The sequence below is a fragment of the Ranitomeya imitator genome, chromosome 3, assembly GCF_032444005.1.
Source record: "Ranitomeya imitator isolate aRanImi1 chromosome 3, aRanImi1.pri, whole genome shotgun sequence".
Classification (NCBI taxonomy): Eukaryota; Metazoa; Chordata; class Amphibia; order Anura; family Dendrobatidae; genus Ranitomeya; species Ranitomeya imitator.
The window spans coordinates 836,864,304-836,890,401 of record NC_091284.1 but is presented as its reverse complement, the minus strand read 5'-3'; the positions used below and the strand labels follow the sequence as shown (position 1 = coordinate 836,890,401).

At 44.9% G+C, this 26,098-nt stretch overlaps 1 protein-coding gene across 3 annotated transcripts; it reads right to left on the bottom strand.

The window, feature by feature from the left end:
- Window positions 1–6,234: 6,234 nt before the first annotated feature.
- On the bottom strand, window positions 6,235–19,094 carry LOC138671395 (oocyte zinc finger protein XlCOF8.4-like). 3 transcript variants are annotated; one of them, XM_069759537.1, is made up of 7 exons: window positions 18,919–19,094; window positions 13,279–13,412; window positions 13,004–13,171; window positions 12,796–12,919; window positions 12,581–12,678; window positions 12,023–12,089; window positions 6,235–7,234 (listed from the first exon to the last, which is right to left on the bottom strand). In XM_069759537.1, the coding sequence occupies exons 2-7, from the start codon at window positions 13,354–13,356 to the stop codon at window positions 6,465–6,467; spliced, it is 1,305 nt and encodes a 434-aa protein (XP_069615638.1). In that variant the 5' UTR covers window positions 13,357–13,412; window positions 18,919–19,094; the 3' UTR covers window positions 6,235–6,464. The 3 variants fall into 3 exon arrangements, with proteins under 3 accessions (XP_069615638.1, XP_069615637.1, XP_069615639.1); XM_069759536.1 differs by having other exon boundaries at window positions 18,942–19,094; XM_069759538.1 differs by having other exon boundaries at window positions 18,953–19,094.
- Between the last annotated feature and the right edge of the window lie 7,004 nt (window positions 19,095–26,098).

Genomic DNA, 26,098 nt, shown 5'->3' with positions numbered 1-26,098 from the left:
TTTCATTTTCCACCGTGAATACCGTGGAGAAGAAGGTGTTTAATATGTTAGCTTTTTCCTCGTCATCTACAACCATTCTTTCCTCACTATTTTTTAAGGGGCCTACATTTTCAGTTTTTATTCTTTTACTATTGATATAGTTGAAGAACAGTTTGGGATTAGTTTTACTCTCCTTAGCAATGTGCTTCTCTGTTTCCTTTTTGGCAGCTTTAATTAGTTTTTTAGATAAAGTATTTTTCTCCCTATAGTTTTTTAGAGCTTCAATGGTGCCATCCTGCTTTAGTAGTGCAAATGCTTTCTTTTTACTGTTAATTGCCTGTCTTACTTCTTTGTTTAGCCACATTGGGTTTTTCCTATTTCTAGTCCTTTTATTCCCACAAGGTATAAACCGCTTACACTGCCTATTTAGGATGTTCTTACACATTTCCCATTTATTATCTGTATTCTTATTTCTGAGGATATTGTCCCAGTCTACCAGATTAAGGGCATCTCTAAGCTGTTCAAACTTTGCCTTCCTAAAGTTCAATGTTTTTGTGACTCCCTGACAAGTCCCCCTAGTGAAAGACAGGTGAAACTGTACAATATTGTGGTCGCTATTTCCTAAATGCCCAACCACCTGCAGATTTGTTATTCTGTCAGGTCTATTAGATAGTATTAGGTCTAAAAGTGCTGCTCCTCTAGTTGGATTCTGCACCAATTGTGAAAGATAATTTTTCTTGGTTATTAGCAGAAACCTGTTGCCTTTATGGGTTTCACAGGTTTCTGTTTCCCAGTTAATATCCGGGTAAAGTCCCCCATAACCAGGACCTCATTATGGGTTGCAGCTTCATCTATCTGCTTTAGAAGTAGACTTTCCATGGTTTCTGTTATATTTGGGGGTTTGTAACAGACCCCAATGAGAATTTTGTTACCATTTTTCCCTCCATGAATTTCGACCCATATGGACTCGACATCCTCATTTCCTTCGCTAATATCCTCCCTTAAAGTGGACTTTAGACAAGACTTTACATAGAGACAAACCCCTCCTCCTCTCCGATTTTTACGATTCTTTCTAAACAGACTGTAACCCTGTAAGTTAACTGCCCAGTCATAGCTTTCATCTAACCATGTCTCGGTTATTCCCACTATGTCAAAGTTACCTGTAGATATTTCTGCTTCTAGTTCTTCCATCTTGTTTGTCAGGCTTCTGGCGTTTGCGAGCATGCAGTTTAGAGGATTTTGTTTTGTTCCAATCTCCTCGCTGTGGATTGTTTTAGAAATGTTCTTACCTCCCTTCTGAGTATGTTTTCCTGGATCTTCTTTGTTCAAGTCTAATGTTAACGTTAACTCATTCTCCAAGCTCGGAACGTTAATGGTGCCTCCACCATGGAGTGGCCTTGGAGAAGATTTTCTTTCTTCAGAACAGAAGGGACGTTTGATATTTTTGAACATAGAAGGAGATTCAGCCGCCACAGTGAGGGGAAGACATTTCTGAAGCTACAGAGTAAAATGAGGGCGGCTTAGCTTTATACACCGCACATTCCTTAGTCTTTGTTTTTTCAGTAGCTATGCTGGGTCTATCGTATAAATTAATGAAAGAATAGAAGGCTAGAATTAACCAGGTGGGAAGAAATTGTCTGGAAGGTATCTCCACCATCCCTCCTCCTCAGATTAGCAGAGGAGTGAGTGCTTTCTAATAGCGGTAACATCATGAAGCCCAACGTGCTCTGGCTACAGTAGCCACTGCCAGGCTTTCGGTGATGCATTCATGCATTCACCTGACCGCGACGTCATCGAAAGTCCTTCACTCACTGCATTCTTAGGAACAGAGGCAGACGCTCGCAGCGGTGACAGCCAGGGTTCGTCGGAGGGGTGAGTATATCCATATTTTTTATTTTTATTCTGGGAACCATACGCACCGCACACACCGATGATGACTGGGAACTTATAGGAACTTCCGATTCCGATTTCGCTAAAATATCGGAACTCGGTATCGGAATTCCGATACAGCAAATATCGGCCGATACCCGATATTTGCAGTATCGGAATGCTCAACACTACCCAGGAGTTGATTTTCAACATGACAACAGCCGACCATATGTTCCTCATACTACTGTAAATATGCATGACCTCAGTATGTTCCAATGGCAGCAGCAGATCCGGACTTGTCTCCATGCAGCACATTGAGGACGTCATTTGTCGGTGATTACACAGGAGCTGTCAGCAGCGGTTCCTGATGATTTGGACATTCAGCGGCAGAACCTTCATCAGACGATCATTAATAACCTCAGTGACAGCAGCAGAGGCCGGAAATTTCTTGATTTCTGCAAGTGACTCATACTCCATACTAGAAATAATGAGAATTTGGAAAATGATGTTTTTGTTTTCTCATCTTATGCATATGATTAAAATGTCTCCACTCTACTATTTCCACCATTTCACTACTTTTGAATCTTGGTCTTACAATTTCAATGTTGAGGAGAACCAGCTCGCACAGCAGTCCCTATGTGAACCCGTGATGGACAGGAGCAATCAAGTGACTCAGAAGAGAAAATGAGGGATGATGTATGATGAGGAAGAAAGCAATCGTTATGTATTTTAATGCACCTACACTACATCAAATACATATTTATAAAGGATCATGGGATAAAAATTTTGGTACGAGTACTTAAAGTAATGTAGCAGAAGGCTTTCTGAGACAGTAAATCTTATACTAATATTATTAATTATAATTATAGCGCCATTTATTCCATGGCGCTTTACATGTAAAGAGGGGTATACATAATAAAAAACAAGTACAATAATCTTAAACAATACAAGTCACAGCTGGTACAGGAGGAGAGCGGACCCTGCCCGCGAGGGCTCACAATCTACAAGGGATGGGTGAGGATACAGGAGGAGAGGACCCTGCCCGCGAGGGCTCACAATCTACAAGGGATGGGTGAGGATACAGGAGGAGTGAGGACCCTGCCCGCGAGGGCTCACAATCTACAAGGGATGGGTGAGGATACAGAAGGTGAGGATAGAGCTGGTCGTGCAGCAGTTTGGTCAATCGGTGGTTACTGCAGGTTGTAGGCTTGTCGGAAGAGGTGGGTCTTCAGGTTCTTTTTGAAGGTTTCGATGGTAGGTGAGAGTCTGATGTGCTCGGGTAGAGAGTTCCAGAGTAGGGTGATACGCGAGCGAAATCTTGTATACGATTGTGGGAAGAGGAGATAAGAGGGGAGTAGAGAAGGAGATCTTGTGAGGATCGGAGGTTGCGTGTAGGTAAGTACTGGTAGACGAGGTCACAGATGTATGGAGGAGACAGGTTGTGGATGGCTTTGTATGTCATGGTTAGGGTTTTGTAGTGGAGTCTCTGGGTAATGGGGAGCCAGTGCAGAGATTGACAGAGGGGAGAGGCCGGGGAATAGTGGGGGGGACAGGTGGATTAGTCGGGCAGCAGAGTTTAGAATAGATTGGAGGGGTGCGAGAGTGTTAGAGGGGAGGCCACAGAGCAGGAGGTTGCAGTAGTCAAGGCGGGAGATGATGAGGGCATGGACTAGGGTTCTTGCAGATTCTTGGCTTAGGAAAGTATGGATCCCAAAATATTTTAGAGTTGAAGTCAGCAGAAAGGGCTTGGATATGCGGTTTGAAGGAGAGATCAGTGTCAAGGATTACCCCGAGGCAGCGAGCTTGTGGGACTGGGGTGAGTGGGCAGCCATTTACTGTAATGGATAGGTTCGTTGGGGGGGTCACGTGAGATGGGGGAAAGATGATGAATTCTGTTTTGTCCATGTTAAGTTTCAGAAATCTAGCGGAGAAGAAGGATGAAATAGTGGACAGACATTGAGGGATTCTGGTTAGTAGGGAGGTGATATCTGGTCCAGAGATGTAGATCTGTGTGTCATCAGCATAGAGGTGATACTGAAAACCGTGAGATTCTATGAGCTGTCCCAGGCCAAAAGTGTAAATGGAGAAGAGCAGGGACCCTAGAACTGAACCTTGTGGGAATCCGACAGATAGGGGGCGAGGTGAGGAGGTGGTGTGTGAGTGGGAGACGCTGAATGTCCGGTCTGTTAGGTATGATGAGATCCAGGATAGGGCCAAGTCTGTGATGCCAAGGGATGAGAGGGTCTGTAGTAATAGGGAATGGTCCACTGTGTCAAAGGCAGCCGACAGGTCCAGGAGGAGGAGGATAGAGCAGTGTCGCTTGCTCTTGGCGTTAATAGGTCATTGTTGATTTTAGTTAGGACAGTTTCAGTGGAGTGATGGGGTCGGAAGCCAGATTGAAAGCGGTCAAAGAGGGAGCAAGAAGAGAGATGGGAGGACAGTTCAAGATGGACGTGTTGTTCCAGTAGCTTGGAGGCATAAGGGAAAAGTGATATAGGGCGATAGCTAGATACAGAGGATGGGTCAAGAGAGGGCATTTTGAGGATAGGTGTGATTGAGGTATGTTTAAAGCTTGAGGGGAAAACACCAGTTGTTAGTGATAGATTGAAGAGATGGGTTAGGGTTGGGATGAAGACTGTGGTGAGGTTTGGGATGAAGTGGGATGGGAGCGGGTCAAGTGCACAGGTGGTGAGATGCGATCTTGAGAGTAGAGTGGAGAGTCGATCTTCTGTAATGGTGGAGAAGTTGCTTTTGGAGGAGGAGGGCTGGGTAGTTGGGAGGAAGGGCTCTGGGGGTTGTCTACCAAAACTGTCTCTGATGTTATCACTCTTCTGTTGAAAAACGAGGCAAAGTCTTCAGCGGAGATGAGTGGGGAGGGAAGAGGTGCTGGGGGACGGAGGAGAGAGTTGAAAGTGTTGAATAACTGTTTAGGGTTGTGAGGCAGGGAGGATATGAGAGATGAGAAGTAGGTTTGTTTTGCTGCAGCGAGTGTGGACTTGAAAGTAATGATCTTTTCCGACTTCGCTCAGGAACCCTGGAAGCTCGCCTCAGTTCTTTGGTCAGGCTGGTGTGCCAGGGCTGTCAGTTGATTTTGCGAGCTTTGGTATGTGTGAGAGGGGCAATAGATTCCAAAGCTACAGCTATTGTGGTGTTATATAGAGCGGCAGCGTCATCCGCATTGTGTAGGGGACTTAAGTCTGTAAGAGGGAGGAGGGATTCAGAGACTGAGTATAGATCAAGGTGTTTAAGATTTCTGAGAGGTTGCATGAGTGGGGATTGTGGAGTGGGGATTGTGGACAAGGAGTGGAGAGGGAAGAGAATGTGAGTAGGTTGTGGTCAGAAAGAGGAAGAGGTGAGTTGGAGAGGTTTGATAGGGAGGAGAGGTCCAATGTGTGGCCATCTTTGTGAGTGGCTGCAGAAGACCATTGAGCGAGGCCGAAGGAGGAAGTGAGAGATAGAAGTTTAGTGGCAGCTGAGAGGGAAGTGTCAATGGGGATGTTGAAGTCGACCATGATGATAGTGGGGATGTCCGAGGAAAGGAAATGAAGTAGCCAGGTGGTGAAGTGGTCAAAGAAGGTGGTGGCTGGCCCTGAGGGGGCAGTAAATGACAGCCAGTTGGAGGAGGAATAGATGCGCACAGAGTGCACCTCAAAGGAAGGGAGGGTAACAGAGGGTGGCAGTGGGATTGGGGTGAAGGAGCAGTTATCTGACAGGAGAAAACCAACTCCTCCACCATGCTTGCTGCTGTAGCGGGGTGTGTGGGAAAGGCGGAATCCGCCATACGAGAGTGCAGCAGGAGAGGCTGTGTCCGAGGGGGTGAGCCAGGTTTCGGTGATAGTGAGAAGGAAAGTTTGTGAGTAATGAAAAGATCATGGATGTAGGAAAGTTTGTTGCAGACGGAGTGAGCGTTCCATAGTGCTCCTGTTAGTGGGACTGGGGAAGTGGGGGCTGGGTGAATGGTTATATGGTTAGAAAGGTTATGGAAAGTTGTGATAGAGCGTGGATGGGAGGTAGAAATGACTGTGGGAATGTGGTGAGGAGGACCAGGATTTGGAGAAATATCACCTGCAATGAAGAGGAGCAGGGAAAGTGTTAGCAGGTAGGGGCAGGAGAGGGCATGAGGAGACTGTCTGTGTTTGGAGACAGAGGATTGTATGTTGATCAGTTCATAGGAGGAGGTGAGATGGATGGGGAGGATTTAAGAAAAGATAACCAATTCATTACTAGGTGTAGGGATTAGGGGGATTAATAGAAAGTGAAGGATTGTAGGGATGAGAGTGAAAACAAACAGAAACATTGTTTACAGCGACTTTATCCAGTTACACTGGATCTCTACACCTGCCACAGTTCCAAAAATGTGAACAATAAGATGTCTTCTCTCAGATGTGATTTCTGATGTTTAATAAGATGTGATTCACGGCTAAAATATCTCCCACATTTTGAACATGGAAACAGCTTCTCCCCAGTGTGAATTGTTCGACATTTGTTAAAATGTAATTTCTGACCAAAACCTTTAATTCATGAAAATGGCTTCTCCTCTGCATGAGTTCTCTGAGTAACTGTATCTGAAAAGCTTCTTTATGCATGAAGCATTTTTCTCATGTCATATGTGAAAATTAATTTTCCCCGTTATGGCTTTTTTGATGTTTGTTAAGCTGACTTTTAGCCATAAAGCAAACCCCACATTCAGAGCATAAGAACGGCTTCTCCCCTGTGTGAGTTCTTAGATGGTATATAAGATTTGACTTCTGCATGAAACCTTTCCCACATTCAGGACATGAATATGGCTTCTCTCCAGTGTGACTTCTTTGATGTTTAAAAAGTTTTGCTTTACAAATGAAGCCTTTTCCACATTCCGAGCACAAAAACGGCTTCTCCCCTGTGTGAATTTTCAAATGGTCTATAATATTCGATCTGTGAGCAAAACACTTTCCACATTTAGGACAAGAAAACGGTTTCACCCCTGTGTGAATTCTCTGATGCCCAACAAGATCTGATTTCTGGTTAAAACATTTCCCACATTCTGAACAGAAAAATGGCTTCTCCCCTGTGTGAATTCTCTGATGTACAACAAGATCTGATTTCTGCGTGAAGCATTTCTTACATTCTGAGCATGAATACGGCTTCTCTCCTGTGTGACTTCTCTGATGTACAACAAGATTTGATTTATATTTAAAACACCTCCCACACTCTGTGCAAGAATTCGGCCTTTCATCTTTGTGAAGATTACATTTCTTTTTCAAATGTCTTTCATATTCAGAACATGCCAACATTGCATCCAGTCTATGTCCTGTGGTGCTTTTCTCAATCTGTGATTGATTATTATCTACGTCATAATCGGGAGATGAAAAAAGAGTTTCATGGGAACTTCTCTTCCAGCATTCACCTGACAAAAAGGAAAAAAAATCTATGTATTAATATTTTACATTTTTCATGCAAAAAAACTACAGATTGAGCAAAAGATTTACCAGAATACCAGCAGCCTCCATATACAGTACGCTTTATCACAGCAGTCATTGATTTATATTGTCTGATATATAATATTACAGTCAGTAATGGCGTCTCAATGCTTATACTACTGCCGCTGTATGTAATTTGTGCTAGTATTAGACTATGGCCAGAAAACATTTGTGCTCATATGCTTCCCTCTATAGTCTTTACACAGTGGGAAAAATAAGTATTTGATACACTGCCAATTTTGCAAGTTTTCCCACCTATAAATAATGGAGAGATCTGTAATTTTTATCGTAGGTACACTTCACCTGTGAGAGACAGAATCTAAAAAAAAAAGACTGAGGAAGATTGACCCTCATCTTGTGGTTCTTCCATTTTCTAAGAATTGTGCCAACAGTTGTTGCCTTCTCACCAAGCTGCTTGCCTATTGTCCTGTAGCCCATCCCAGCCTTGTGCAGGTCTACAGTTTTGTCCCTGGTATCCTTAGACAGCTCTTTGGTCTTGGCCATGGTGGAGAGGTTGGAGTTTGATTATGTGTGGACAGGTGTCTTTTGTACAGGTAACGAGATGAAATAGGTGCAATTAATACAGGTGATGAGTGCAGAGTAGGAGGCTTCTTAAAGAAACACTAACAGGTCTGTGAGAGCCGGAATTATTGCTGGTTGTTCAGTGATCAAATACTTATTTCATGCAATAAAATGCAAATTGATTATGTAAAAATTATGCAATGTGATTTTCTGGTTTTTATTTTTAGATTCTGTCTCTCACAGATGAAGTGCACCTACGATAAAACTTACAGACTTCTCCATTCTTTGTAGGTGGGAAAACTTGCAAAATTGGCAGTGGGTGAAATACTTATTTTCCCCCACTGCATTTGCTGCTACTGTTAAAGTATAGTCTGAATCTAAAACCGAACAGAGCTGTTAAAATAGCACTCATACTAGGTGACAGATCTGCACGTAGGTCCTACTTCAGTTTTTATCTGGGTACATTTTAACAAAGGATGGTAGGCTAGGATGAAATACTAGCACTATAGGTCTTTATTAGATGCACCTGCTTGCGTCAACTAAGAACCAGGGCCTGTATTCACTAGGTGTGGAAGTCTGCTGGATGTTGATCAGAGTCCAGTGTGCTGCTGGTCAGTAACCAGCCAAAATGTAAGCTATAGCTGGGAGAAAGACATGCCAGGGTCTCTCTCTCTCTGAATGGAGACTGCACGGGTCAGCTAGTAAAGCTGAGCAGTCTGTGTGTTGGAGCTGCAGAGAACCGCATGGAAGCTGCAGCCTGTTCAGCGTGAACTGAACTGGAGTTGAACACTTCTGCTTGGCACTGGAAGATGCTGAAATTCGGGCTGAAGGTGATACCGAGACTGGTGAGATTGTGCTTCTTATCTGCAGTCAGGATGTCATTTCCTAAAATGCCACAATTGGCGTCACAATGGATGCTACATTACTCCCACAGTTATTTGTCAGTGGAGCAACTCATGTCAACAATTCATTGCAATTCTGATTAAGTTTTTAGTGTAATCCCTGTAGATCGATGTAAACCTTTGAATTTTTACAAATATTTCCCTCTCCAGAACTGTTTGTATTAAATAGTATTGTGAGGTGACTACCGGACACATAGTTAATGGGAGATACAGTATGTATTACGGAGGTGGTTGTCCTCTGCTTTAAACCTGAAGTAATGCTCCAGTGCACATAGTACTAAGAGGCTTGCTTAGTGCATCTGGGTCAGGTTTACGGACAGCATGAGAGATGGGCGGGTCTGGCTGCCCACATACACCACCCCAGGTTGTGGTTCACACGATAAAATGGAGTCTGTTTGTTTAACACTATGTCACGTCTCTGTTGTCGGGTGTCTCGGAACCAGGGGCTCCTTCCCCTTGTCATTTGTCTTTAATGCTAGGGGCACCCTAGCTCGCCCTGTTCCTCATGTTACTTCTGATGGTGAAGATGCCAGGGCCACATACCTTGCCTTATCTCCTGAATCTGACCTCCGTCTATATCCTTCCCCCCACACAGGGAAGAGGGAAGTAGTAGTACAGTTAGGGCCAGAAATATTTGGACAGTGACACAATTTTCGCGAGTTGGGCTCTGCATGCCACCACATTGGATTTGAAATGAAACCTCTACAACAGAATTCAAGTGCAGATTGTAACGTTTAATTTGAAGGGTTGAACAAAAATATCTGATAGAAAATGTAGGAATTGTACACATTTCTTTACAAACACTCCACATTTTAGGAGGTCAAAAGTAATTGGACAAATAAACATAACCCAAACAAAATATTTTTATTTTCAATATTTTGTTGCAAATCCTTTGGAGGCAATCACTGCCTTAAGTCTGGAACCCATGGACATCACCAAACGCTGGGCTTCCTCCTTCTTAATGCTTTGCCAGGCCTTTACAGCCGCAGCCTTCAGGTCTTGCTTGTTTGTGGGTCTTTCCGTCTTAAGTCTGGATTTGAGCAAGTGAAATGCATGCTCAATTGGGTTTAGATCTGGAGATTGACTTGGCCATTGCAGAATGTTCCACTTTTTGGCACTCATGAACTCCTGGGTAGCTTTGGATGTATGCTTGGGGTCATTGTCCATCTGTACTATGAAGCGCCGTCCAATCAACTTTGCAGCATTTGGCTGAATCTGGGCTGAAAGTATATCCCGGTCCACTTCAGAATTCATCCGGCTACTCTTGTCTGCTCTTATGTCATCAATAAACACAAGTGACCCAGTGCCATTGAAAGCCATGCATGCCCATGCCATCACGTTGCCTCCACCATGTTTTACAGAGGATGTGGTGTGCCTTGGATCATGTGCCGTTCCCTTTCTTCTCCCCATCATTCTGGTACAGGTTGATCTTTGTCTCATCTGTCCATAGAATACTTTTCCAGAACTGAGCTGGCTTCTTGAGGTGTTTTTCTGCAAATTTAACTCTGGCCTGTCTATTTTTGGTATTGATGAATGGTTTGCATCTAGATGTGAACCCTTTGTATTTACTGTCATGGAGTCTTCTCTTTACTGTTGACTTAGAGACAGATACACCTACTTCACTGAGAGTGTTCTGGACTTCAGTTGATGTTGTGAACGGGTTCTTCTTCACCAAATTAAGTATGCGGCGATCATCCACCACTGTTGTCATCCGTGGACGCCCAGGCCTTTTTGAGTTCCCAAGTTCACCAGTCAATTCCTTTTTTCTCAGAATGTACCCAACTGTTGATTTTGCTACTCCAAGCATGTCTGCTATCTCTCTGATGGATTTTTTCATTTTTTTCAGCCTCAGGATGTTCTGGTTCACCTCAATTGAGAGTTCCTTTGACCGCATGTTGTCTGCTCACAGCAACAGCTTCCAAATGCAAAACCACACACCTGGAATCCACCCCTGACCTTTTAACTACTTAATTGATTACAGGTTAACAAGGAAGACACCTTCAGAGTTAATTGCAGCCCTTAAAGTCCATTGTCCAATTACTTTTGGTCCCTTGAAAAAGAGGACGCTATGCATTACAGAGCTATGATTCCTAAACCCTTTCTCCGATTTGGATGTGGAAACTATCATATTGCAGCTGGGAGTGTGCACTTTTAGCCCATATTATATATATAATTGTATTTCTGAACATGTTTTTGTAAACAGCTAAAATAACAAAACTTGTGTCACTGTCCAAATATTTCTGGCCCTAACTGTATATCATAATACACTAACCAGACTAACAAGGTAATATAAACAGGGGTAACGGAAAATACCAAATATACTCCAACATAAGAATGCACCGGGGAGTGGAGGATGGGGTTAAACCAATGTAGGAGAATAAAATGAATTATCACACACTCAAAACCAAGCAACAGTAATAGATTAACCCACCAAACGTCGTCTCCAATAACCGCCAACAGCCTCCAGCCATGCAGCAAAAGCCAGCTCTGACAATGAGTGCTAGCCAGGGCCCAGATTATATAGGAGATGGGAGTGGCTAACAGTGCACAGCTGAGAGCCTACACCTCCAGGAGCTCTCAACTGAGCAGATTAACCCCTAAAAGAAACTTGCAACCTTTAATATGAAGGTGAAGTGCTTCTCATCAGTGCAGGAGTAGGAGAAATCAGACGCTGCAGTCTTCTGGCTCCTCTCTGTCACTGTAAACCTGTGACACACATGGTCTCCAGACTGAGCCGGTATGCTGCATGCTATGCAGCCTGTGTGTACTGGACTGTCTCTAGAGTGACTTTGTTGGAACATTTTACTTTGTTTTGCCTGCCCTGAAAGGCTGTTTATTTTCCTCTGCGTGTGGCATGGTTGTAGACATGGGTTAGCGGTATAAAGTTTTTTCAATATATATATCTCAAGTTTGTCTCTTCCTGATGGTGATACCTAAAACGAAAATATATATTTTTTTTCCAGATCTTATATGTGAAAAAGATACACACATCAATAAGGTCCAGATGTCTCACAAATTCAGATAATTCTCTGGGGCCGAACCACAGAACCAATATGTCATATATATAAGTCACCTACAGTATAAGATAATGGAGGAGGTCGAGAATTTAGAACTGTCCGTGAAGACGACCCAACTCTCTGACCAGGTCAGATATTAATTTACATAGCTTGGCATACAGGGACTGCCCAGGGCAATCACCGACAGGTGGCGGAAAGTAACAAACATTTTAGGTGAATAAATGCTGCAATGTATAAAAGTAGAACAAAAACAAGATTAATGAAAGGCTCTCACCATTCACCACCACTGATAACGGTTTTTCAAGTTCATTAATCTTGTGTCCATGAACTTCCTGCGAGAACTTAGAAAAAAAAAGAAAGAGTATCAATGTATCTTATATGAGGTAGAGGTGTAAAAAAAAGGTTATGAATAATTTGACCTAAAAGTAGGAAATCCTCATGTGACGATCAGACAGAATCAAATTCAACCAAATATTTTACATATCGTCCTGAATGTTTCTCTTATTTTCCTTAGTGACGTGATCTTGTAATAAACAGCTCAGCTCAGTAACATCAGTTCATAGACTATTCAGCTGTTACTGTAAAGAAGCCTTAGAAGAAGCCGATTGGCATTGTGCAGTCATTTTCTTCGTCAAGGCAGAACCATACATTTATTATCACTGATTTCCAAACTGAAGGAAACCTATCACATGCATCTATGAAAGCAGAAGTTATAGTAGTTCCTGACCCCAGCCGACACGGCGCCTACTCTCCATCGCTGCTGGAGAAGGTCAGTAGAAAGCTTCATTACATCGGTCTGTAGATGATTTCCAGATATCTGAGCTCCATCTACCTGATAATCCAGGAGGACATTCGGCTTCTCCTCTGGACGATCCTGGGAATATAGAGGACCGGGACTTCTCTCTGGTGGATTTCTCGGACTGGATCCATCTATAGGAAATATACACAGGACTGAATACATCGTCTACATGTGATGATCAGATGATGGGGAGTCTAGGTGACCTCAGACCCGGCCTCTCCTCTACAATCAGGAAGGTCTCCTCTTACCCGGAGATGTGAGGGGCTGGTGATCCTCCATCATGACGTCCGTGTATAGATCCTTGTGTCCTTCTATATACTCCCACTCCTCCATGGAGAAATAGACGGTGACGCCCTGACACCTTATAGGAACCTGACACATACAATGACCCATCATTAGCAGACCCCTCCCCCCGGCGTTATTATATAATGTCCCAGCATTCCCGGCAGCGCTCACCTCTCCGCTCAGCAGCTCAGTGATCCTGTGGGTCAGTTCTAGGATCTTCTGCTCATGTATCAGTGAATGAGGTGGAGGCTCCGTGATGTCACTCGGGGTCCTGCTCCGTCCTCCTGACACACGGGGGGTCACACACTCCCCAGACGACGTCTTCACCACTGTGTGATCCTGTGTATGAGGAGACGCCGATCACTACATCTATTCTAAGGATCCTTCACCTTTCCCGTCATTTCCCTGCTTTATTCCTAGAGATCAGAGTGATGTGAAGATCTCACCTCTCCAGTGATCCAGTAGATTATCTCCAGGGTGAGGTCTAATATCCGAGCAGCCATGTGGCTTCTGTCCTGCTCCATCCTCGGAGGTTCATTAATGAATAAGGGTCATTGCATTTTAAAGAACACTTTCTAAACTGAAGGAATTAAAAGAAAAACAAGATTTTTTGGATGCTAAATGCTATTTGGAAGAAGATCTTACATGATATAATGTGTCTAAAAAATTAGGAGCTATAAGGGCTACCAATAACTAATGATGTAGATAACCTCTAGTTATAAGATTGCTGATCAGAAAATAATACAGTATAAATTGCATCAAATAATAAATCTGTCCAAACAAAACTCAGACACTCGCGGCTTCCTTGCATTCTCCAGGCACAGGATGTGCAATGAGTTGTCCTACGTCCAGCTTCACTGCTGTTCTTCACATGTTAAAATCTACTTCTTATAATCCCTCAAGAAATGGAAATCTGCACAGTACTTACTGGAAAAGGCTGGCAGTGAAGCATAGTGATCATCTGATATGGAAATCTGCATTAGCAAAGATCTGATCTTCACAGATGATTTGAATAAAAAAATTGTATTTAGAAGAAGAGTTCTATTAAACAGATATTTAAAAACAGGACGACCAACCCAACATTATCAGTCTTACAAAGTTCTCCCAAATGCCTCCAACTTTCCTCTCCTTTTCCTGATCCATACACAACCCTCTCCAAGGTTTCCCCCCTTGTTTTCCCAATATTCTGGAACTTGCTACCTCAACTGGTCAGACTCTTACGAATTTCAAAATGAACATGATCAGCCTCCTCTTCAGAAAAGCATATAAGTTACAATAACCATGTAGCCAACACACAGCCATATGTTCTGGTTCCCACATACTGACTCCTATCTCGTTCCCTTGTAGATTGTAAGCCATCACGAGGGTAGAGTCCACCGTAGAAGTCTGTCACTAATTTATTTCAGGTTTATTGCAATTGTTATATATCTACTATATAATTGTGTAAGGGTCACTTCCGTCTGTCACGGATATTCATTGGTCGCGGCCTCTGTCGGTCATGGAAATCCAAGTTGCTGATTGGTCGTGGCAAAACGCCCACGACCATTGACATGACCAATCAGCGACGGGCACAGTCCGGCGGCAAAATGGCCGCTCTTTCCTCCCTGCAGTCAGTGCCCGCTCCGTACTCCCCTTCAGTCAGCGCTCACACAGGGTTAATGCCAGCGTTAACGGCTCGCGTTATGCCGCAGTGTAACGCACTCCATAAACACAGCTATTAACCCTGTGTGACCAACTTTTTACTATTGATGATGCGTATGCAGCATCAATAGTAAAGAGATATAATGTTACAAATAATAATAATAAAAAAGAAAAAAAAGGTCTCACCCTCCGACATGGCATCATGTCCTCGGCAGTGCAAGCAGCAGGTTCCGGTGCCAAGGATGCTGTGCGAGAAGGACCTGCCATGACGTCACGGTCATGTGACCGCGACGTCATCACAGGTCCTGCGCTCATACCAACCCTGAGACCAGAAGCTGCCGCGTGCACCGCACACAGGCGCCAGGACTACAAGGGGCCTTCAGAAGGTGAGTATATGTTTATTTTTTATTTTAAGTCTTTTTTGCTATAAACTACGTGGGCTGTGTTACATACTGCGTGGGTTGCGTTATATACTACATGGCTGCTATGTACTACGTGGGCAGTGTTATATACTATGTGGCTGTGTTATATACTATGTGGGCAGTGTTACATACTGTGTGGGCTGCGTTATATACTACATGGCTGCTACGTACTACGTGGGCTGTGTTATATACTACGTGGGCAATGTTATATACTGCGTGGGCTGCGTTATATACTACATGGCTGCTATATACTACGTGGACAGTGTTATATACTACGTGGACAATGTGATATACTTAGTGGGCTGCGTTATATACTACATGGCTGCTATATACTACGTGGACAGTGTTATATACTGCATGGGCTGCGTTATATACTGCATGGCTGCTATATACTACGTGGGCAGTGTTATATACTATGTGGGCAATGTTATATACTGTGTGGGCTGCGTTATATACTACATGGCTGCTATATACGACGTGGGCAGTGTTATATACTATGTGGGCAATGTTATATACTGTGTGGGCTGCGTTATATGCTACATGGCTGCTATATACGACGTGGCCAGTGTTATATACTATGTGGGCAATGTTATATACTGCGTGGGCTGTGTTATATACTCTTTGGCCTGTGTTATATACTGCGTGGCCACTGACTGTGTGGCCTGTACTATATACTATGTGGCTGCTATATACATATATATTCTAGAATACCCGATGCGTTAGAGTCGGGCCACCATTTAGTTATTTATATAATTGTGTGTGGGGAATGTACTGTGGGGACATCATACTGTGTGTGGGGGAATGTATTGTGGGGACATCATACTGTGTGTGGGGGAATGTACTGTGGGGACATCATACTGTGTGTGGGGGAATGTACTGTGGGAACATCATACTGTGTGGGGGGAATGTACTGTGGGGACATCATACTGTGTGTGGGGGAATGTACTGTGGGAACATCATACTGTGTGGGGGGAATGTACTGTGGGAACATCATACTGTGTGTGAGGAATGTATTGTGGGGACATCATACTGTGTGTGTGTGGGAATGTACTGTGGGGGCATCATGCTGTGTGTGGGGGAATGTACTGTGGGGGCATCATACTGTGTGTGGGGGAATGTACTGTGGGGACATCATACTGTGTGTGGGGGAATGTACTGTGTGAACATCATACTGTGTGTGGGGAATGTACTGTGGGGACATCATACTGTGTGTGGGGAATGTACTGTGGGGACATCATACTGTGTGTGGGGGAATGTACTGTGGGAATATCACACTGTGCGGGGGGAATGTACTGTGTGAACATCATCCTGTGTGTGTGGGGGATGTACTGTGGAGACATCATACTGTGTGTGGGGGAATGTACTGTGTGTGGGGAATGTACTGTGGGGACATCATACTGTGTGTGTGGAATGTACTGGAGGACATTATACTGTGTGTGTGGAATGTACTGGAGGACATCATACTGTGTGTGGAGAATGTATGGTGGGGACATCATACTGTGTGTGAGGAATGTACTGTGGGGACATCATACTGTGTGTGGGGGAATGTACTGTGGGGACATCATACTGTGTGTGTTTGGAATGTACTGTGGGGACATCATACTGTGTGTGAGGAATGTACTGTGGGGACATCATACTGTGTGTGAGGAATGTACTGTGGGGACATCATACTGTGTGGGGGAATGTACTGTGGGGACATCATACTGTGCGTGGAGAATGTACTGTGGGGACATCATACTGTGTGTGGGGGATGTACTGTGGGGACATCATACTGTGTGGAGGATAATGAAGGGAATCATTCTGTTTGTGGTGGATATGTTATGGGGTATAAAAGTGGTTCCATATTGTGTGGGAACACTACTGGGCTTCACTAAAATATTTTTGCATGAACACATGTCTGTGTGCTGTTAGGGAAGTTGCTTAACATAAAACAGAAATGTTGCCAGTGCACTATGATGATATACGGTATGTAATAACTATTAATTATAATAATAAACACATTGTGTAGGATGACAAAGGAGAGATCACACAGAATCCCATCGTTGCCACCACATGTGATGAATAGGAACCTCGCCACCCAACCTAACGTCACTATTACGTCAGAGGGATCATGCAGTAAGGTCTGCTCATTTGCACCAATGTGACATGCTGCACCCCCTGGGAACACGTAAGGTCAACTTGGCACAGTTTAACACAGACTCCCCCTGTCCACACAGGCCCAGGTAGGAACGGGGAGTGAGTGAAGGTGGCTATTACCAGCCACTGACGTGGCACCACACTCGCTCACAAACTTGACAGGCTGAGAAGCCCTTTTCACTAGCACCAGTGAAACAGGTCGCTGTGAGTCCAGTAGGAGTGCCACCAGTTCCGCATTAGATATAAGCCCGCATCATTAACAGGATTACATTGGACCAGAAACCAGCTCGGTAGCATGTGAAGTTAAAACCGAGGACACGGCTGTGTGAATTCATGGATCGAGATAAAGAGCAGCCCAAGATTAAATTATATATTTAATCACCTTAAAGGGCACACTAGACAATATGCTATATACACAATGGTTATACATATATATTGCTCAGATATGCAAATACAGGTGAAGTATAAAAGATATAAGCAAAAGAATCAAGTCAACTGCCAGATTTATGTTCAACCATGTGTACTGGGCAGCATGGGGGAACGGGCTGCCAGGTGGTTGCAGTTCCTCCCAGCAGGTTACTCAATGTGCCCCATTAGAAGGTATGTACCCGTTTAGAAGTGAACAGCAAGCATGACAAAGGGAGAGCAAGCACATGGCCTTACACAAGCCTTTATCCACTTGGCTGGTCACACCCTTTTCTGCCCCTGGAATTGTCCGTACACCCTCCCCTGGGGTTTGTAGCTAAATCTTCCAAAAACTGTGAAAGATCATAATTTCCCAACGGAAGGCCATAGGGCAGTCGTTCAGGCTCCATCAGATCAAGCTGAAGCCCCGTTACACTTGTAGACCAAACACTGCTTTGCTACCTGGTTTCTACTAGCTGTTCTGCGTATCTCTCCACCCTGTGGTATTAGAACAGATCGAGACCCTGGAAGGCGTTCAACCTGTTCCAAAGATTTAAAAAATATAACCGTGGTGGGACAAGGATGTACAATAGCTCCATATTTTCCTTGAATCTCTTTCTGAAATCCTATCTGTCTGGAGAGAGTTTGAATGAAGCAGTCGCACAGCGTGGGCTCCACAGCTGGTCATCCTGTATGAGCCTGGATACTAGCTGGTGGGGCTGAACCACCTGCTGAGCCAGGTGTTCCATTACAGCTACATATGCCAAAGGATTATTATTATTATTATTTATTGTTATAGCGCCATTTATTCCATGGCACTTTACATGTAAGGAGGGGTATACATAATAAAAACAAGTACAATAATCTTAAACGATACAAGTCATAACTGGTACAGGAGGAGAGAGGACAAGGATGATTGTAAGCTGCCGCTAAATTCCCCATATTCTGCACACATATAAATAAATGTTGTCCTATAGTTACATAATAGTGATATAAGATACATTACACGCAACAGTTAGTGTTGGAGACTCTAAAGCCGCAGGGTCTTCCCGTGTAGATAGAACACTCCGCTCACTGATTGTGAAGTGACATGAGCGCCGTAGCCAATACCAGCAGCAGAAAGCGGGAGCAGCAGAAAGCGGGAGCAGCAGAGACCGGGAGCAGCAGAGACCGGGAGCAGCAGAGACCGGGAGCAGCAGAGACCGGGAGCAGCAGAGACCGGGAGCAGCAGAAAGCGGGAGCAGCAGAAACCGGGAGCAGCAGAGACCGGGAGCAGCAGAGACCGGGAGCAGCAGAAACCGGGAGCAGCAGAGACCGGGAGCAGCAGAGACCGGGAGCAGCAGAGACCGGGAGCAGCAGAGACCGGGAGCAGCAGAGACCGGGAGCAGCAGCACTTTTGTTTTTATAAGAAACTGGAGCCTGGGACCAAAATTTTCTAAATGGGTACAACCCCAGCAATGCTAAATTGGGCTTCACTATTACCATAAAACAACATTTTAGAGAACCTTATGTGGACCTCATCTCTAGAGGATCGGCCGCTTCTTCCCGTCCTCTGCAGACTGTGAGCGGACAGGAGGGCGAGGAGGAAACACAAATCTCCTGGAGCCGCGGTCTCTGTGTCTTCTCCGGTCTTCGGGGAGGTTTCCTGGTTCTCTGTTCTCCAGCAAGTGAGGCAGGAAGTGTAGCAGGAAGGGGCGGGGTTTAGGCTGCCGACTTCCTGTCCCTGCAGCGAGCGCCGCCATCTTGTTGGTAGGAGTCTCCTAGTTCCCAGGACTCGCAGTATTAGGCTGCCGCCACACTAGCAGTATTTGGTCAGTATTTTACATCAGCATTTGTAGAAAAATATATACACACTTCTCATCGGTTACACAGCACATGGCGGCACCCAGCTTTCTGGAGACTCTGAGAGACATACAGTTAGGTCCAGAAATATTTGGACAGTGACACAGATTGTGGTAATTTAGCCGTTAACCAAAAACATATACAAGATACAGTTACAATGGCGAAAATAAGTATTTGATACTCTACCGATTTTGCCAGTTTTCCCACCTACAAAGAACCGCACTGCGGATTACCTGCAGAATTACCACGGATTTACCGCGTGTTTTTGCGGATTTTGTGCGGATTCCACCTGCGGTTTTACACCTACGGATTCCTATTATGGAGCAGGTGTAAACCGCTGCAGAATCCGCATAAAGAATTGACATGCTGCGGAATAAACAACGCTACGTTTCCGTGTGTTTTTTTCTGCACCATGTGCACTGCAGATTTTGTTTTCCATAGGTTTACATGGTACTGTAAACGCATGGAATTTGCTGTGGATCTGCAGCAAAATCCGCAGTGTGTGCACATACCCTAATGTTTCTGTGCTCTGCACTCATTACCTGCATTAATTACACCTGTTTGATCTCGTTACCTGTATAAAAGACACCTGTCCAAACACAATCACACTCCAACCTTTCCACCATGGCCAAAACCAAAGAGCTATCTATGGTCACCAGGGACAAAATTGTAAACCCTGCACAAGGCTGGGATGGGCTACAGGACAATAGGCAACCAGTTTGGTGACAAGGCAGCAACTGTTGGCACAACGGAATAAACACAAGATGACTGGGGTCCATGCAAGATCTCATCTCGTGGGGTAAGGATGATTCTGAGAAAGGTCAGGAATCAACCGAGAACTACACGGAAGGACCTGGTCAATGACTTGAAGAGAGCTGGGACCACAGTCTCAAAGATTACTGTAACACACTACGCCGTCATGGATTAAAATCCTGAAAGGCACGCAGGGTCCCCCTGCTCACACCAGCACATGTCCAGGCCTACTTGAAGTTCGCCAATGACCATCTGGATAATCCAGAGGAGACATGGGAGAAGGTGATGTGGTCAGATGAAACCAAAATAGAACTTTTTGGTATCAACTCCACTCACCGTGTTTGGAGGAAGAAGGATGAGTAGAATACCATCCCAACCATGAAGCATAGTGGAGGAAACATCATACTTTAGGGGTGCTTTTCTGCAAAGGGGACTGGACAACTGCACTGTTTTGACAGGAAGATGGATGGGGTCATGTATCGCAAGATTTTGGCTAAACAAAACAAGCAACCTCTTCAGTAAGAGCACTGAAGATGGTCGAGGCTGAGACTTCCAGCATGACAATGACCCAAACCACACCGCCAGTGCAACTAAGGGGCAGCTCTATAAGAAGTATTTCAAGGTCCTGAAGTGGCCTAGCCAGTCTCAATACCTGAACCCAATAGAAAATCTTTGGAGGGAGCTGAAACCCACTGGTGTTCAGCGACAGCTCCGAAACGTGAGAGACCTGGAGAAGATCTGTATGGAGGAGGGGGCCAATATCCCTGCTGCAGTGTGTGCAAACCTGGTCAAGAACTACAGGAAATGTTCTGTTTTTCTATTGCATCAAATACTTATTTAATGCAAGAAAATGCAAATTAATTATGAAAAATCATGCAATGTGATTTTTTAGATTCTGTCTCTAAAAAATAACCACCACTCCATTCTTTGTAGAACCTAAAAGCAGAGCAACAAAGAAGCTAAATGCCATAACAAGTACAATTTTTATTGATAATATATTAAAAAATAGTAACTCTTTTATAATCCAATAAAAGGGGGAACAACAGAGCAAAAATTGCAACCATACAATAAGGTACAGTAATATAGTAGGACAAAGTGTCACACACCTCCCCTGGAAAAAGCTAACGCGAAACGCGCGTTGGGGTGTCAGCACCATCCTTGAAGGTACAGTACCCACTGACCACTTATGACTATTCTAACATTGCATTATCATACTGTTATGACTAATTTTTAGGAGTAATCCTCTTACCCTTAAGGATACATCTATATACTTCAGCCCTTTACTCAAATGTATGCACTTTTGCACTTTATCACAAGCTGAACATGATAAAACCATCAATCTTTTATTTAGTGACATAGCAAGAAAAATTTGAAGCAGATTTCTGCTCATACAGTTACGGCTCACTGGGTTTTTGCTTCTTTTTTATAGTGGTCAGGATAACACATTTTTCATTGTGATTACTTTGTTGTACTATATTACTGTACCTTATTGTATGGCTGCTAATTTTTCATTGTTGTTCCCCCTTTTTATTGGATTTTATATAAAAGAGTTACTATTTTTCAATATATTATCAATAAAAATTGTACTTTTTATGGCATTTAGCTTCTTTGTTGCTCTGCTTTGATGTTCTAATTACTTTTCGAAGCGCCAATTAGGCATTATTTATTTTTTTGATGACCATTCTTTGTAGGTGGGAAAACTTGCAAAATTGGTAATTCATCAAATACTTATTTTTCCCACTGTATATAATCAATAGGGGCTTATAGGGAACCTGTCAGCAGGATTGTGCTCAGTAACCTACAGACAGTATCAGGTTGGTGCCGTTATACTGATTACACTGATAACTGGTGATGAAATCCGTCTTGTGGTTGTTGTGGAATCTTTATGTTCAGTTAGTGATATACTTATGCTCCGGGGCAGCCAGTGGGGGGTCTTCATGTGGTGCTTTGATTAGGTATTCACCAGAATGGCTTCTGACAGGTCCCTGATCCCTCACTGACCTTCCCCCTAGTTTACATAATTAATATTATATTTATATACTGAAGAAAAAAAATTCTGCGGGCCGATGCCAGCCGTGGCACCTGAGCTGCAGCATAATCGCATATGTACTGTGTTTATAAGTAATGTGCTTAAGGTTATCCTGACATAAAAAAAAAACATTCGAAAATGGCGCCAGCCGCACCTGCGCAGTAGCAGCTATCGGTGTATATAGAGGTGATTTGATAGCTGCTTTTGCACAGGCATCACCATCTTGCTAGGGAAAATAATACATTTCATCCTCCACGATGTTGAAGCCTCTAGTGGCAGGCCGTGACGTGAGCAGCCTCTAGTGGCAGGCCGTGACGTGAGCAGCCTCTAATGGCAGGCAGTGATGTGAGCAGCCTCTAGTGGAAGGCCGTGATGTGAGCAGCCTCTAGTGGCAGGCCGTGATGTGAGCAGCCTCTAATGGAAGGCTGTGATGTGAGCAGCCTCTAATGGAAGGCCGTGATGTGAGCAGCCTCTAGTGGCAGGGTGTGATGTGAGCAGCCTCTAGTGGCAGGCTGTGAAGTGAGCTGCTTCTAGTGGCAGGGTGTGACATGAGCAGCTTCTAGTGGCAGGCAGTGACGTGAGCATCCTCTAATGGCAGGCGGTGAGGTGAGCAGCCTCTAGTGGCAGGCAGTGATGTGAGCAGTCTCTAGTGGCAGGCAGTGATGTGAGCAGCCTCTAATGGCAGGCTGTGATGTAAGCAGCCTCTAATGGAAGGCCGTGATGTGAGCAGCCTCTAGTGGCAGGCCGTGATGTGAGCAGCCTCTAGTGGCAGGCCGTGATGTGAGCAGTCTCTAGTGGCAGGCAGTGATGTGAGCAGCCTCTAATGGCAGGCTGTGATGTAAGCAGCCTCTAATGGAAGGCCGTGATGTGAGCAGCCTCTAGTGGCAGGCCGTGATGTGAGCAGCCTCTAGTGGCAGGCCGTGATGTGAGCAGCCTCTAGTGGCAGGCTGTGAAGTGAGCAGCCTCTAGTGGCAGGCAGTGACGTGAGCAGCCTCTAATGGCAGGCCGTGAGGTGAGCAGCCTCTAGTGGTAGGCAGTGATGTGAGCAGTCTCTAGTGGCAGGCAGTGATGTGAGCAGCCTCTAGTGGCAGGCAGTGATGTGAGCAGACTCTAATGGCAAGCCGTGGGGTGAGCAGCCTCTAGTGGCAGGCAGTGATGTGAGCAGCCTCTAATGGAAGGCCGTGATGTGAGCAGCCTCTAGTGGCAGGCCGTGATGTGAGCAGCCTCTAGTGGCAGGCCGTGATGTGAGCAGCCTCTAGTGGCAGGTTGTGACGTGAGCAGCCTCTAATGGCAGGCCGTGACGTGAGCAGCCTCTAGTGGCAGGCAGTGACATGAGCAGTCTTTTAGTGGCAGGCAGTGACGCGAGCAGCCTCTAATGGCAGGCCGTGACGTGAGCACCCTCTAGTGGCAGGCCGTGACGTGAGCAGCCTCTAGTGGCAGGCAGTGACGTGAGCAGCCTCTAATGGCAGGTTGTGACGTGAGCAGCCTCTAGTCGTACCTTATGACTTGAGTGAAACGCCTGCCAGAGCCATGGGGTACTCAGTACTGGGTCCGATACTTAAAGGGAGGTGTCAATGCGGTGGCGACCAGGTCTATGACCCTGGGCACCCATGAAAAAAAGGGTTTGAATAAAGTTTGTGTTCGTGACGCCATCTGTGGTATTCGGTCAATGGGGACCGACGCTGCTTAAAGCGGTCTTCTGGGGTGATGTTGTGGCAGCAGGGATGATATGGCTTTCCACAGGTGAAGCTGGGTCCCCAGGGTTCCCGGTGTGTGGATGGAGATGGTGGGTAGTGTAGAAAGAAACGGAGGACACAGGTTGTCAGACTCTTTACCTTATTTACTGAAGACTTCAGGCAGCCACAGGCCAGGGCTCCTGATCACAGGTACAGGAAGGGTCTGGCCAGCTTGGAAGAGAGTTCAGAGTCCCCTTTAACAGGTGGCGTTAGAAGCCTTCCTACTAGCACGGTGGTGTAGTTCCTTGCTGCCTGTGGCTTCTGTCAAGGTCCTCACTGTTTTCTCTGTCCTCCTTAAAGGTGGGACACTAACCCGTATGACAGGTGGCTCGAGTCTTTTTACAGGGTCTCTATCACGACCCGGGCTCTATGCGCCGCTGTGTCTCCAGGTGTTAGGGCGGACAGGTGACGTGTAGTCCAGCTGTCCAGCCGGTTTCTGCTGTGAGTCTTGGAGTCCCTCAAAACCTCGGTCGTCCGGCTACCGGTGTCTGCGCTCTGCAAGAGGTAGCTGAGTCACAACTATTCTCCCCAGTTCATTACTCTCCATTGCTCCACTTCTCCTACACGTGCTCTACAATGCGTTCATCTTTCTGTTTCCCTTTTCCAGGAGCTGCAGCACCCTCGTGGCTGCACGGCCTCTTCAGTCCTTCCGACGCTCACTGTCTGACTGCTCTCTCCTCTGTCTCTCTGACAGACTAACTGAACTCACTTTCCCTCCAGACCAGAATATATATATATATATATATATATATAGGGGAGCCACCCACAAACTGGATCAGGGCTCTCCCTTTTGGCCTGGAGTGTGAACATGTTGTATGCTTGCAGTTACCTGATAAAGATCTTCCCTCGCTTCCAAGCGTGACATCACTCTCCCTGTGAGGAAAGCAATACCAGTGTGAAAACCAGGACCCTGGGGTGTCACATGAGCAGCCTCTAGTGACTGGCTGTGACGTGAGCAGCCTCCTTCGGCAGACAGCTGGTGTGAGGCCTTCCCTGGTCGATGATCGGTCTATGTCCCAGGAGCTATAATATGCTTACCATGATGGATACTGTTTTGCGGCGAATTAGCTTGAGGAGGTGTGTTACACGGGGACGCGGTAATCCAGCCCTATTGGAGGTTACTGAATACCTGTAGGGATTAGACAGGGATTATGATTGGAGGTTGCTGCAGCAAAATCTATTGGTGATACAATTACTTCCTGTGGGGAGGGGGGTTCGATCCGCCAGCCGGTTTAGCTGCCGAATGTGGCTACCAATCTTGCCGATAGGATCTCTCATTGCTTATCAGTATTACAGTGACACGCTGCCGGCCCCTGATGAATCGAGGCAGTAAACTATGTGTGATGAAATGCGTGGGGCTGTCTCTACAGTTATGGGGCTGTCTCTACAGTCTTGGGGCTATAATCCTGTGAAAGTGATTAGTGCTGTTATGGGTCACTGAGCTCCTCTGTACATCAAATCAGCAATGGTGGTTACATGTCAAACAATTAGTAGAACACCCATCTTATGGTCAAGTTATTGATTAAGATAATATTGATTACAGTGAACAGTTATCATCACATTCAATAAGCTGATACCATAATTTAGCATAGTGCATTCTAGTTGTTAATTGGTGATGTAGGGCGTCCTAATGTGTATACGTAGTTATGGTTCACCAGTGTTATTGAGGACAGAACATTAACATAGTAGACATTTAATACAGTCAGGCCCAAATAATACTTTTTTTTACAGCAATATGATCATTCATCGTCTCTGTACTAAGAGAATTTCTGTACTTTTGTATATTTCCATTGTTGTTGTAATGTCTATTATCCACCTGAAAATTACATTTTTTAAAGTTAGGTTTTATAATTCTACATTTTACGCCAATTGGATTAGACAGAGATGGAAAACTCCCTCTAAAAGTTGAAATTGACTTTGAGGATTACACTGAATAAGTGGCACAAGAGTTCTAGTCCACTCTCACTGAAGAAGGTATTTCGTTTTACCACTCACAGCAGCTCAGTCTCCTTTTAGTGGTGAACAATGAATAAGTGTGTCCTAGAAGTGTGAAGATTAATTTAGAATTAAAACCAGAAGGATGTATACAGACTGTGCCCTACTATCTGCCAGCATCGCACTCTAACCAGCATGTCTATTCTTCCTACAGGTATGTTCACGCACCCAGCTCTCCAGCCTGCTCTCCTGCCTTGTCTGTCTATGAAGTACACATAGTACATCACCCAGCTTTCCACCCAGACTTTCCTCTGCTCCTAGCATTCACATGGTATGCCTTTCAGCTAACCCCAGGTTTACCCCACCT